The sequence below is a fragment of the Stenella coeruleoalba genome (assembly GCF_951394435.1).
Source record: "Stenella coeruleoalba genome assembly, chromosome: 11".
NCBI lineage: Eukaryota > Metazoa > Chordata > Mammalia > Artiodactyla > Delphinidae > Stenella > Stenella coeruleoalba.
In genome coordinates, this window is record NC_137157.1 from 94,682,308 (window position 1) to 94,694,682 (window position 12,375).

At 38.1% G+C, this 12,375-nt stretch overlaps 1 protein-coding gene across 4 annotated transcripts in view; it reads right to left on the reverse strand.

Moving 5' to 3' along the window:
- A2ML1 (alpha-2-macroglobulin like 1) overlaps nucleotides 1-12,375 on the reverse strand; it is a 60,730-nt gene that overhangs the window by 9,588 nt on the left and 38,767 nt on the right. For 3 of the 4 annotated variants that reach the window (XM_079938514.1, XM_079938516.1, XM_079938515.1), the window contains 9 exons: nucleotides 12,085-12,241; nucleotides 9,968-10,182; nucleotides 7,163-7,378; nucleotides 6,653-6,780; nucleotides 6,380-6,470; nucleotides 6,005-6,073; nucleotides 1,815-1,917; nucleotides 1,340-1,381; nucleotides 550-818 (listed from right to left, as the gene is read on the reverse strand). In XM_079938514.1, the coding sequence (XP_079794640.1) occupies nucleotides 1,341-1,381; nucleotides 1,815-1,917; nucleotides 6,005-6,073; nucleotides 6,380-6,470; nucleotides 6,653-6,780; nucleotides 7,163-7,378; nucleotides 9,968-10,182; nucleotides 12,085-12,241 (1,020 nt within the window). In that variant the 3' untranslated portion in view covers nucleotides 550-818; nucleotide 1,340. Of the gene's footprint in view, nucleotides 1-549; nucleotides 819-1,339; nucleotides 1,382-1,814; nucleotides 1,918-6,004; nucleotides 6,074-6,379; nucleotides 6,471-6,652; nucleotides 6,781-7,162; nucleotides 7,379-9,967; nucleotides 10,183-12,084; nucleotides 12,242-12,375 lie in introns of those variants that run through there. The other variant, XR_013830680.1, reaches the window with a different exon arrangement.

The window sequence follows — 12,375 nt, forward strand, 5'->3', positions numbered from 1 at the left end:
ATTCCTAGCCCATCCTCCTCAGCCCTGTATTCTGGCACCTGTGCATCTGTGAAGTCGTAGAAAGTAGCTGAGGTTCAGGCCTACCCATCTGTTACCCACTCACTAGTCAATCAGAGTGTTAAAGAGAAAAACCACAGGCCCAAAATGGTGTCACTTGTGCTAAAGCCCCTGATGCCAAACCTAGATTTAATACCTGACCTGACTGGCCATTTCCACCTTCCCCAGGAATGTAATCTTAATCAACTAGTCTGGAGTTTTCCAGTCAGCACCAACAAGGTCATCTGCCACGTGGGCCTTCTCCATCCCCCAGAGGAAGAAGAGGCAATCTATGCCGTAAAATCCTTGCCATTCCCTCCCGCTCATTCCCCCAAAAAAGATGTCGTGGCCTAAAAAAAATTCTTTCTTTTCTTTTGCTAATAGCTCCTTTACCCTACCCTTCTTTATATAAAAACCTTCAATTTTGTAAAACCCCTTGGAGCACCCTTCTGGTTGCTAGATGAAATGCTGCTCAATTCATAAATCACGTAATAGAGCCCATTCAATCTTCAATTTTATTTGGTTGCTTTTTTTTTTTTTTTAATTTTTTGGCCATACCACGTAGCATGTGGGATCTTAGTTTCCTGACCAGGGATTGAACACACACACCCTGCAGTGGAAGCACGGAGTCTTACCCACTGGACTGCTGGGGAAGTCCTGCATTTTGTTTTTTAACAAGAGAAACCAAATTGTTTGATTGAACGGGTTCTGCTTTAAGAGACGGAAGAATGCTGTCCAGTAATGTCGTGGAGAATTCGTTTAGTCTCTTTCCATCTTCTACCCTGGAAGGAAAAAACAAAGACAGAAGACATCATGATATACAGAAAGTCTTCACAATTATAGAGGAGTTTTTTCCTGACTAGAAAAAAAAAAAATCTCACAAAACACACGATGGGATTATTAGAGTGTTATCTAAGGGAAGTAGAATCAGGTAATCTTTACTTTTGTCTTAGTATTTTTATATAAAAAGATATATAATGTAATAATTAGGAAAATTTCCAGCTAAAAAAAGAAAATACTGTTTTTAAAAATCACATAGAACCCCTCACACAAATGCCACTATTAACTTTTTCTGATGTGAACTATGGAGATGATTATTCTCTCTTCAAGACTTTAGGACATATTGTACAACAACTATACCTCAGTTTTTTTTTAATAAAAGAGTTCAGGACAAAAAAGAAAGTCCACTTTATCAAAAATACGCCTCCAAAAGATAATACCCTTAACTCAGAAGAACGTCTCCTTAACTTCTGAATACTGCCACCCTACCCCAAAAGCCCAGCCTTCTTTCTTCTGGGCTTACCTCATTCACAGGGATCAGAATATTGAATTGTTGCCTGTTCATCTGTAAAATTAAATGACATATATTATTATATTGCAGGCCTAATACATTCAGAGAGAAAATACTACATAAAAGTTACTGCTTTAACCTTCTTCAAAAGATTTCTACAGGTTATGAGCACATTCAGAATTACAGCAAGTTTCCAATGACTAATATTTGCACACTTGTAGTAAATTAGTCATTGCAGCAAAAATATTAAGAATAGTTAGTCTTTAGAGAACATTGTTCTTTCAGTCTATGGACCACGTTGTATAAAATATGTCTAGTGCAGAAGACTTTTTTAAGTGGCATATAATTGAATTAAAATGTTTTAGGAGATCAGATAATGTAATTATGTGCACTTGGCTTAGAAAGGAGTATCTATAAAATTAAGGAAGATATCATGAAGAATGAAGTAGAAGTATGTTGCAAGATGCAGATAAACCTTGGCCATCACCTGGTAGGTAGTAGTCATAGACTTTGATAGTTGCTGGTTTGAGGTTGGTGACCAACAGGCTTTGGCTGATGGAGAAGGTATAGGTCTGAGACTTCTTACTAAGCTGTGGGGAAGACAGACAAACATCACATTAAAACAAAAGTGAAAATAACATCTCTGTCAGGTGGAGGTTAAAAGGCTCTTGCTGTCATCACACAGATTTTCTGAAGCCCTTCTACCTCTGCTCTATGCCACTCCTAATATTGCCTCCTGCTGGCTTCCTGGCTTTTTCTTCTTAGCATCTTACCGCTTCCTGGTCCTTCTGCAAAATGGGTCTGTTCTTGGTCTACTCTAACCCGTGGCTCCTCCACTGAATTAAATGAAGTGGCCAAAGGAACGGAGGCTTCCACTTCACTCCAACACCTGTATGCTCCCGATCGCCTTTCTCTCTTCATTCAGGTCTCTGATCAAATGACGTCTCCTCAGAGAGGCCTTTCCTGACCACCTTACTTTATCTATTTATGTTTTTAAGATTTTTTTGACGTGGACCAGTTTTAAAGTCTTTATTGAATTTGTTACAATATTGCTTCTGGGTTTATTTCTGTTTTGGTTTTTTGGCCGCGGCATGTTGGATCTTAGCTCCCCCGACCAGGGATGGAACCCGCACCCCCTGCATTGGAAGGCAGAGTCTTAACCACTGGGCCGCCAGGGAAGTCCCCTGATTGTTCCTTTAAAACAATCACATCCTGGCCTACCCCCACCACACTCCTGTGTAGTACTGATTACTACTAAAATTATTCCTGAATATGTGTGTGTGTGTGCACATATATATGTACTTTTAAAATTTGCATATTGCTTGTCTCTCCATTAGAATATCAAATCCATGAGGGCAGGGGTCATGTCTACTGTTTTTACTGCTGCATCTCTATCATGTCGAAGAGTATCTGGCATATATTGGTGGCTCAATAAATATTTGTTGAATAAATGAATAAATGGAGAGTTCAAAATAACTGCATAGATTAATCTAATATAAAAAGAAAATAAGATTTATGCTGTAAATTTATGTATTTATTTACTTTTATTTTATTTTTGCTGCACAGTGTGGCTTGCAGGATCTTAGTTTCCCAACCAGGGATCAAACCTGTGACCCCTGCAGTGGAGCAGTGGAGTCCTAACCACTGGACCGCCAGGGAAGTCCCTATGTTGTAAATTTAGATAGGAAGTTAGAAACACCTAATTGGAAGATATTTCCAAAGAGATTTCTTTAGGTATAGTGCTTCTAAAAGCATGGTCCAGGAACTCTCAGGGATCCTTAAGACTGTATCTGGCAGCCTGTGAGATCAGAATTCTTTTTGGAATAATACTAAGACATTATTTGCCTTTTTCATTCTCATTCTCTTTCACTGTACTAGTATAAGGGGGCTACCTGATGTGTGATATTGCAACAGATTGACTGCAGAAGCAGGTGGGAAAATTTTACTCTCTTTGATTAAGCTAAATATTAAAGCAAAAACATAAAACAATCTGCTATTCTCATTTTGTTTGTTTTGGGAAATACATTTTTCACAAAATGTTATATTAAAATACAGTGAGTTTATTTTTGTTGTTTTTAAGTGACAATAAATATTTTAATATTTTTCTCAGTTTTAATTTCTAATAAGTTAAATGTCAATAGATGTAACCCACATCACCACAAGCTCTTTGAGGTCATTTAAGAGTAGAGAGGGATCCTGGAATAAAATCTTTGGAACCACTGTTCTCGTTGGTCATTTAGTTACCATAAAGATTTAAAGTAAATGACTAATATAAACCAAAAGAAAGCTGGGATAGCAGCCTTAATATCTGACCAGATAGAATCTAAGGCAAAAAAAAAAAAAAAAGTGCCTGTGTACGTAGAAATCTAAATATATATATATATATATATATATATATATATATATATATACACACACACACACATATATAATTAGTGTAAAAGAAGCACAGCGTATACTAATAAAAGGAAAACTGAAAAAGATATGTTCATAACATATACATACCTAATTATATAGTTGAAAAATATATCAAGAAACAACTGACAGAATTGCATAGATAAATGGGTAAAGGACAAATCAATAATTGTAATTAGAAATTTTAACAAGCCCTTTTCCAAAACTGATAGATTGAGCAGGAAAATAAGCAGAGATAACAAAGACATGAACAACAGAAGTAATCGTCTTGGACTTTCAGATCTAGATCTAGATCAAGAGAAAGGGAGTGGACATTCTTTTGGAGCACACAATGAACATTTCCAAAAAGGACCATATATTAGGTCACAAAAGAAACTTCTATGCATTTCAGAGGCTCACTATCATGATCTCAGACCATAATGCAATACAATTAGACATTAGTAACAAAAAGATGGCTTTAAATATCCCATGGATTTCCCCCAAAATTAAGATATAGAACTAAATGGTAATAAAAACAATGCTTGTCAAAAATTGTGGGACAAAGACAGAGTATACTTAGAGGGAAATTTATAGTTCATATTCATCAGAAAATAAGAAAGACTAAAAATAAACAAATCGGCATTCAACTTAAGAAGTTAGACAAAGAATAGCAAAAAATGTCCTTTCCCCTTCCCTTCAGCCCAAAATAAAGAAAAGAAATAATGAAGAAATTAAGGAAACAGACCCCCCAAACCAAGCAAGCAAATAACAAAAAACAATAGAGAAGAGGAATAAAACCAAGAATAACTTGTTAAATGTGAATCAGATTGTCCTCTGGTGATGCTGATCAAGAGAAAAGGGGAGAAGATACATAGAAAAAGGAAATAATCACAGATATAATCATGACGATTGGCTTTTAGACCATTAGACTTGATGTCTCAGATTAGAAGCTGACAAAGCTGGCTGGATACACTGACCGGCCTGCCATTGCAGCCTCAGGAATGATGCCATGGAAATTAGAATCCCCAGATGCTACTCCCAGCTTGGACACTGACAAACAGGATGACTTGACAAGCATACTCACTCTATCAATTCAGCCTCAGCCTCCTTACATAGAAGGAGGGGTGCCGTGTGAGACTCAAAGAAGGTGTGTATGAAAGCATCATAAACTTTGCAAAATGTTTAAACAACTACAATATCATGATTTCAGGGGTTTTCCTGATACACTAACCAGAGTTGTCTCAAAAGAAACTATACAGGACTTACCCTAAAGAACCACCCCCTGGCAGATAAGAAAACCACAGTTAGATGAATTAGTTGGTGTGGGAGCAGAAAACATTACTAACAACAGTAAATTTTAATTGGAGATAGTCTTGTCTGTCAGTTATATAATAATGCTACCTTTCTTCCTTGCTAAATAGAGTATGATGAAATAAGCATCGTAACAGTTTTTAGAATACTACTAGCCCTTGAGAACTCCTTATTTGGTTGAAATGAAAAGTTACATACAATGTCTAATGAAAATTAATTAACATTAACATTACATTATAAAATAATAATAATAATTGCTAATGTTTATTGAGGGTTTACTCCATACCAGGTACAATTCCAAATATTTTTTCATGTCTTAAATCACTTAATTCTTTCAACCACTCTGTGAGATAGGTAACTATTTTTACCACTACCCACCCTCATTCTACAGATGAGGAAACAATCATTCAACAATTGCAGCCAATGTTAGAAGCAGGATTTTAACCCAAGCACTCTGGCATCAGAGCCTCAGCTATTAACCACTCTGTTATTCTCCAGAGCTGTCATGTTGCATGTGGGTATTAAGCCCTTGAAAGGTGGCCAGTCAGAAGTGAGATGTGCTGTCGGTGTAAAACACGTACCGGATTTCAAAGATGTAGTAAGAAAAAAGAAGAAAGGTAGATACCTCATTCACACTTTTGTATATTAATTACATGGTGAAATAAAAAAACATTTTGGGTATATAAAATTGAATAAAATATATAATTAAATTAATGTTATCTGTTTCTCTTTAATTCTTTTAATGTGGCTGCTAGAAATTTTTAAATAACACAGATGGCTCCCACTTTGTATCTGTTAGATAGTACTGTCCTGGAGATGCAAGGGGGTATTTTATGGTACATCTTGTGGTTGTGAACTCCCTCTCCCAGGTTCCTCGTCTTCGTGTATGTGACACTAGTACATGTACATTAGAAGGGAAGTTGAAAAGACACATAAGCGATCAAGTTCTTTGGTTCAGTTCCTAATCCCTACCTGTTCCAAGTAGATGTTGAGTGTGTCAGCTCCAGATTCAACCTTCTTCACCAGTGGTTGCTGGAGAAGCTGAATAAGAAAGGAGAAAAAAAAAAGGAGACTGAGAGCCAGAGCCTTCCCTATCCCCTAGAGTAATCTTCCAAAGCTCTGCCATGGTTGCAGAAACAACATATACTGTGGAAAAGGTAAGAAAAAGGAACCAAGACTGTAACAGGTTCCATATCATATATCCGGTGCACCTTTGTAGCCCACTTAGATAATAAAATCATGAGTTCTATGTATAAACCATGATGCCCATTTCACCAGCTTTTTAATGATAATTAAAAGCTATAATAATAAGCCCCCCCTCAGAGATAGAAAACAGAAGCAACTTACTAACTGATGGGTGCCTTCCATTGGACTGAACCCGGAAAGCATCTTTACTTCCACAATAACCATATTGGAAGAGCTGCGATTCCCCACATAACTGAGGGCAGAAAGAAGCAAACCTGTGTGAGTCCATTATCTTCCCTCTTGGCACACTGTACATCTGCCTCCCCACACACACACACACACACACACACACTCTCTCTCTCTCTCTCTCTCTCTCTCTCTCCAGCTCAGCTTCCATGGTCTAGGTGCCCCCCACCGCACCTCCGCTGTCCTCACCTGGTATGGATGTCCAGAGCCAAGGATCGAGGTGAAGTATGTTGCTCACACTGAGCTTTCCCTATGTCCACACTAAGACTAAAGGCCTCCACACTTTTAGTAGGGAGAATATTATATCTCAGCACCGTCTAGTTGGAGGAAACAGATAACCAGATCAGAGTTGGGAAGGATTTTAAAGCTTGTTCTGTTTGATAGATAACTAATGAGAACCGACTATACAGCACAGAAAACACTACTCAGTGCACTGTGATGACCTAAATGGGATGGAAATCCAAAGAAGAGGGGATAGATGTATACATGTGGCTGATTCACTTTGCTGTACAGCAGAAAGTAACACAACATTGTAAAGCAACTTTACTCCAATAAAAAAGAAATAAAAAATAAAAAGAGGGTACGGTTCGAATGACTTTCCTTGCAAGTAAGGTAGATGAGAGAAGGTTCTACTAGAGGCAGAGATGCCCTCAGACTCTCCTTCCCAACGCACACTAGTCCTCCTGGAGCCCTGCTTACCTGCACAAAGACACAGCCCCGGCCTGAGGCCTCCAAGGTGTACACCCCAGGGATATCGGGCAGAGTCTCCTGCTGAAACACCAACCGGTTGGCAGCTTGAACGTTGAAAGTGTGCTGGAAATTCTGAGCGGATTTTACAGCCAGGTTGACTTCCTCAGACGGCGCATAGACAATAGTGGCATACTTGGCAAGAGCTTGGAGAGCAACTACAGTATCCTAAGGAAAACAATCAGGCATCAGGCACATGCTTACTGTTTTGTGGGCCATTGGAACTAACCTCCAACAACCCTGTAACCTACACACCTGATTGTTGTTCGCTAGCTTGGATGATACCTCCTCTAAGTATCTAAGAACCACATTCACCAATGCTGGGGAAGCTGACATAGAAATCATAATATCTTACCTGCATAGAAAATCACCATCAAGTCATTCTTGAACATTCATGGGTCGTTAGGCTAATTTCATATATTTATATTCAGCAATGAAACCTAGCTTCAGAACTGGCTATTGTTAGAAGTGGATCGAAGGAAATCCAAAAAATAGTATACATATCTATATGTATAACTGATTCACTTTGCTGTACAGCAGAAACTAATGCAACATTGTAAAGCAACTATACTCCAATTGTTTTTTAATTGGTAAAAAAAAAACTAAAAAAAAAAAAGAAGTGAGTGGATCACTGTTCAATATATATTTTGCAATTTCCTTATTTGGGGAAGAAACAGCAGTAACTTGATAACCCTAAAAATTGCATGCTCTTCAAAGTTATTTAATTGCATAATGATCTTCTGTGGCACAGGGTATCAGGGGATCCTTGGAAAACCCCTCCTTGAAGGACAAAGCTTCTTAGCCATTATGACATGTGACAATCTTTTCTTCATCTGGGAATAAGACAGATAAACTGTTTCTAAGAGAGCATGGCATCACGTAAAAAGTGTGAGCCTTTCCTTTCTGAAAACATGATTTATATAAATTACAACTGGAGGAAAGAAAAAAAGAATGAGATATTCTGCAAAACTGTCATATCTCACTCTGTGTTATGAGAATTTCTGTATGCTCAAAACTTTGTCAAATATCTACTGCAGAATAAAGGAACCCCACTTCTCCCTATCCCAAACAAAAAGGAACAGTCATATTTAGACATCACACTGTCATATAAAGATAGGAAGACAGGTATCACCCCAGGGGAAGCTGTGAACAAGTTATATCTGTGCAGCTTGGCCCTCTACAAACAACTTTTTGTCTATGCTCTGTGACCTGGAGCCCAGGAGGGCTTTATTCCTTGGACATGTGGAGACAATTCAAGGAATGGGACCTCATCATCACCTAAAAACCAAAGTGGGTGATATGTGACTTCTTGTAATAGCCAAGGATTTTATTGAAAAGCAACTCTGGCATATATCTGTCACTGAGAATTCTAAACATTCCATCCTCTGCTTTCTAAAATTATATAATTATTTAGGGCTCAGCAAGAAGAAGGAAATCCTTCCTGATCTTTGGCCAAGAATTTCCCTGAAATAAGGAAACATAGTACCATATAACTTTTTAAAATTCCAATTAAGTCATTACCATATGCAAGGTCTTAACATCATCTATTAACATCTACACCAGACACTCCATCTATTAAAATCTGTTCATTCTTCCAGGTCTACTTTACATGTTACATCCTCAGTGAAACTGGCCCTAATTTCAACAAGTGATACTATAATTGCTATGAGAACAAAAAATGTGTTTTCTTGTTTACCTCTGTATCATCAGTGACGTGGAAAGAGTAGGGATTTAATACTATTTACAGAACAAATGAATTAATGGCTATTCTCTTTGTGATCATCAAAGGTGACTTTTATGGCATTATTTGAATTTATCATACAATTCCACCTCCTTTTTTCCCTACTGCCACCCCACCAATTCGATTTCTCTTTACCCCTAACCTAGACAAATGAAATAGTCTCCTGATCTCTTCAAATCCAGTGTCTCTCTCCTCTAAATCATCCCATATCCAAGGGACAAATTAATCTTTCTGAAACAAAGTTTAAAAAAATTAATGGCTCCTCAGAATTAGGCAGAAACTGAGTCTGACATGCAAGGCCCTTCATAATATGCAGCTACCCTACCTTTTCAACTAAGTCCCTTTATGCTTCAGCTAAACCAGTTTTCCCAACAGCCATTCTACGGTTTTGCAAATGGGTGTCTCTACTCAGACTCTTCCCCCTTCCTTTCAATAGTTGCCTAAAATTTTTACATGTCCCTTTAGATCTCCCTCAAATGCCATTCCCCTGTGAAGACTTTTCTTATCCCTCAAGCTGATATGAGGTCTCTCTCCCTCTTGAAATTCAATATTTTGTACCTTTTGTATCTTTGTTCTGTAACCAGATCCTGCTATGTAATATATACAACTTTTCCTAGCTTTCTTTCTAGATTGTAAACTTTTTAAAGATTATATCTTACCAGATTTCCAATACCTGAAATAGGAGGTATACCCGTAAAATCTTGCTTTTATGCTTACAGACCCCATAACTGGCTTTCTAATTTGTGACTATGTAATACATGTCCTCTTTTCATGTAGAACATAGATCTCATGATGTTTCATATTCTACAAAGAAAGAGACTTAAATGCATATAGTACTATTTATGTGCTCAAATGACCTAATTTTATGAACCCTTCTATATATTTTTCACATGATTTTCTCCCTTTCTATAGAATGATTAGTCTCTGGACCTAGAGGGCAAGGGCGATAGTTTTTCCTCTCTCTCCACATGGGATCTAATCCTACCTGGTAAGTGGCAGGAGAGCAGGCTACTTACCTGAGTGGAAGAGAACCCTCCATACGCATTTTGCTGCTTGATCAACCAAGCCACTATGCCAGCGGCCTTGTTTATCTCCTCTTGAGTCACGTTGGCTTTGCTAAGCCAGGCCAACAATACATATGCCGTAAGTTCCACATCTACAGCCTCAGGCTCAGACCAAGGGCCGGCATCTGATGATGGAGGAGGTTTGTGGCTCCAGTGAAAGGACTTTCCTATGCAGGAAAACACATAATTAGGAAACTCTTAGAAGGAAATGACTTGCCTATATTCACTTTGTAAATGCTACACCTTAAATCAGAGAAAGTACCAACCAAAAATTAATCGTGAGTTAGAAAAAAATATGTCTCAAATCTTCTGATTTATTGGCCACAATGCATATGCAAGGATGTGTGTGTGTGTGTACACCCACACATAATTCCCCAGGGTAAAGCTGGGAGCATCAATAAATGCATCCAGCAATAATATCAAAACCTCCCTTGTTAATTTATAAATTCTTATGTTAATGGAGATAGGTAAGTAGAAACTTCTTTTAAGAATTTATGTGTTTGGGGTCTTTTTTTTTTTTTTGGCTTACAAAATTAAGCCAAAAAAATTACAAAATTTTATTAATTTTAATAAATTTATTTAATTTTATTAATTTTCAGCATTTATTTTCCTTAATCCAAAATTTTATTAATTTTCAGCATTTATTTTCCTTAATCCAAGGTCTAACATTTTAAGAAGAATAAAAATGGCAGAACATGCGTAAGAACTCTGAGAAACCATAGAAGAAATGATAATGAGGGCGAGCAAATAAAATATGAGACCAAATCCCGACTCTATGACAGCCACAATGGCAGGTAACTTGAAGACAAAGCACAGCAAGTAGAAATGAGAAGAGTGGAAGCTAGAAGTCTAACTAAATATAAGGTTAGAGATAATAAATACATGGCCCACAGGAGGCCATCTAAGTGGAAGAACAAAAGAAAACATGTGAGCCTGCAATGCAAGGTAATGGAGAAGAGTTAATCACATTAAACTAATATACACCTGAGCAGATATAACTCCACCCACTGTCTGAGATCCCCATTCCACGACTAGAGTTGCTTATACACAGGCCAAAAAACTACCCAGAGCCCATATGAGAGGACAACTCGGCAATGACATCCGCATAAATGAAAGCTGAGATTAAATTTCTGCCTGGAAGTATAATTTTAAATAAACAGCTAGGTAAATAAAATTCATTAATAATGTATTTACTAGATCTGTTAGAATATTGAATACTTTTTTTTTTTTTTTTTTGGCCACACCACGTCACTTGCGGGATCTTAGTTCTCCGGCTGGAGATTGAACCTCTGCCCTCAGCAATGAAAGCGCCGAGTCCTAACCCCTGGACCGCCAGGGAATTCCCAGAATATCAAATATTATTCTAAATACATCCAAAAGTTTGAAAAGGACCTTGAGAAATCTCCAAGTTCAAGTCATACCCCATCAAACTCCATGATTTTTTTTTTTGCGGTACGTGGGCCTCTCACTGTTGTGGCCTCTCCCATTGCGGAGCACAGGCTCCAGACGTGCAGGCTCAGCGGCCATGGCTCACGGGCCCAGCCGCTCCGCGGCATATGGGATGTTCCCGGACTGGGGCACGAACCCATATCCCCTGCATCGGCAGGCAGACTCTCAACCACTGCGCCACCAGGGAAGCCCAAAGTCCATGATTTTACACCAAAGAATTGTTAAATATCTGCAAAAGGGTGGTTCTCCAATGCCAATACATTTTCTGACTAACTTCTACCATCTATTTTCTCTTCACGTTAAAAATATAACATGCCTTTGAGGACTTTCAGGGGCTTTCCCGCAAAACTGTTAACAATGATTTTATGACTTAACTTTTACTAAAATGAATCCTAGAATTGAATATATGTGGGACTACGGAGACTAGGGAAATTTTTCACATATTTTCACAATTTCAAAACACTCCTGGGATTTCCCTGGCGGTCCAGTGGTTAGCACTCAGCGTTTTCACTGCGGTGGGCCCAGGTTCAATCCCGCAAGCCACATAGCATGGCCAAAAATAAATAAATAAAATAAAATAAAAACAAGAAAGCAAAAAATTCCTAACATGGCCAACATACCTGAGATGATAGCCTGTTGATCTAGCTTTTCAAGAAGAATCTTTCTGCTCTTCATATCCCCAGCCAGAGTGAAAGTATAAGCTAGTAGGGCCTGTGTGTAGGGGGTGGTGAAGACAGAACCCTTGAGACACTGCAGACCCTGACTCACCATCGTGTCCTAAAAAGTGAAGATGAAGAACTGAATTTATAAGGCATTCCTTTTAAAACGGGCAATGATAAGGAAATCATATCCTCTTTTGAGTTTAAAAGGCTGGCTAGGGACAAAAATAGGTGACTTTCTCTAGAAACAGG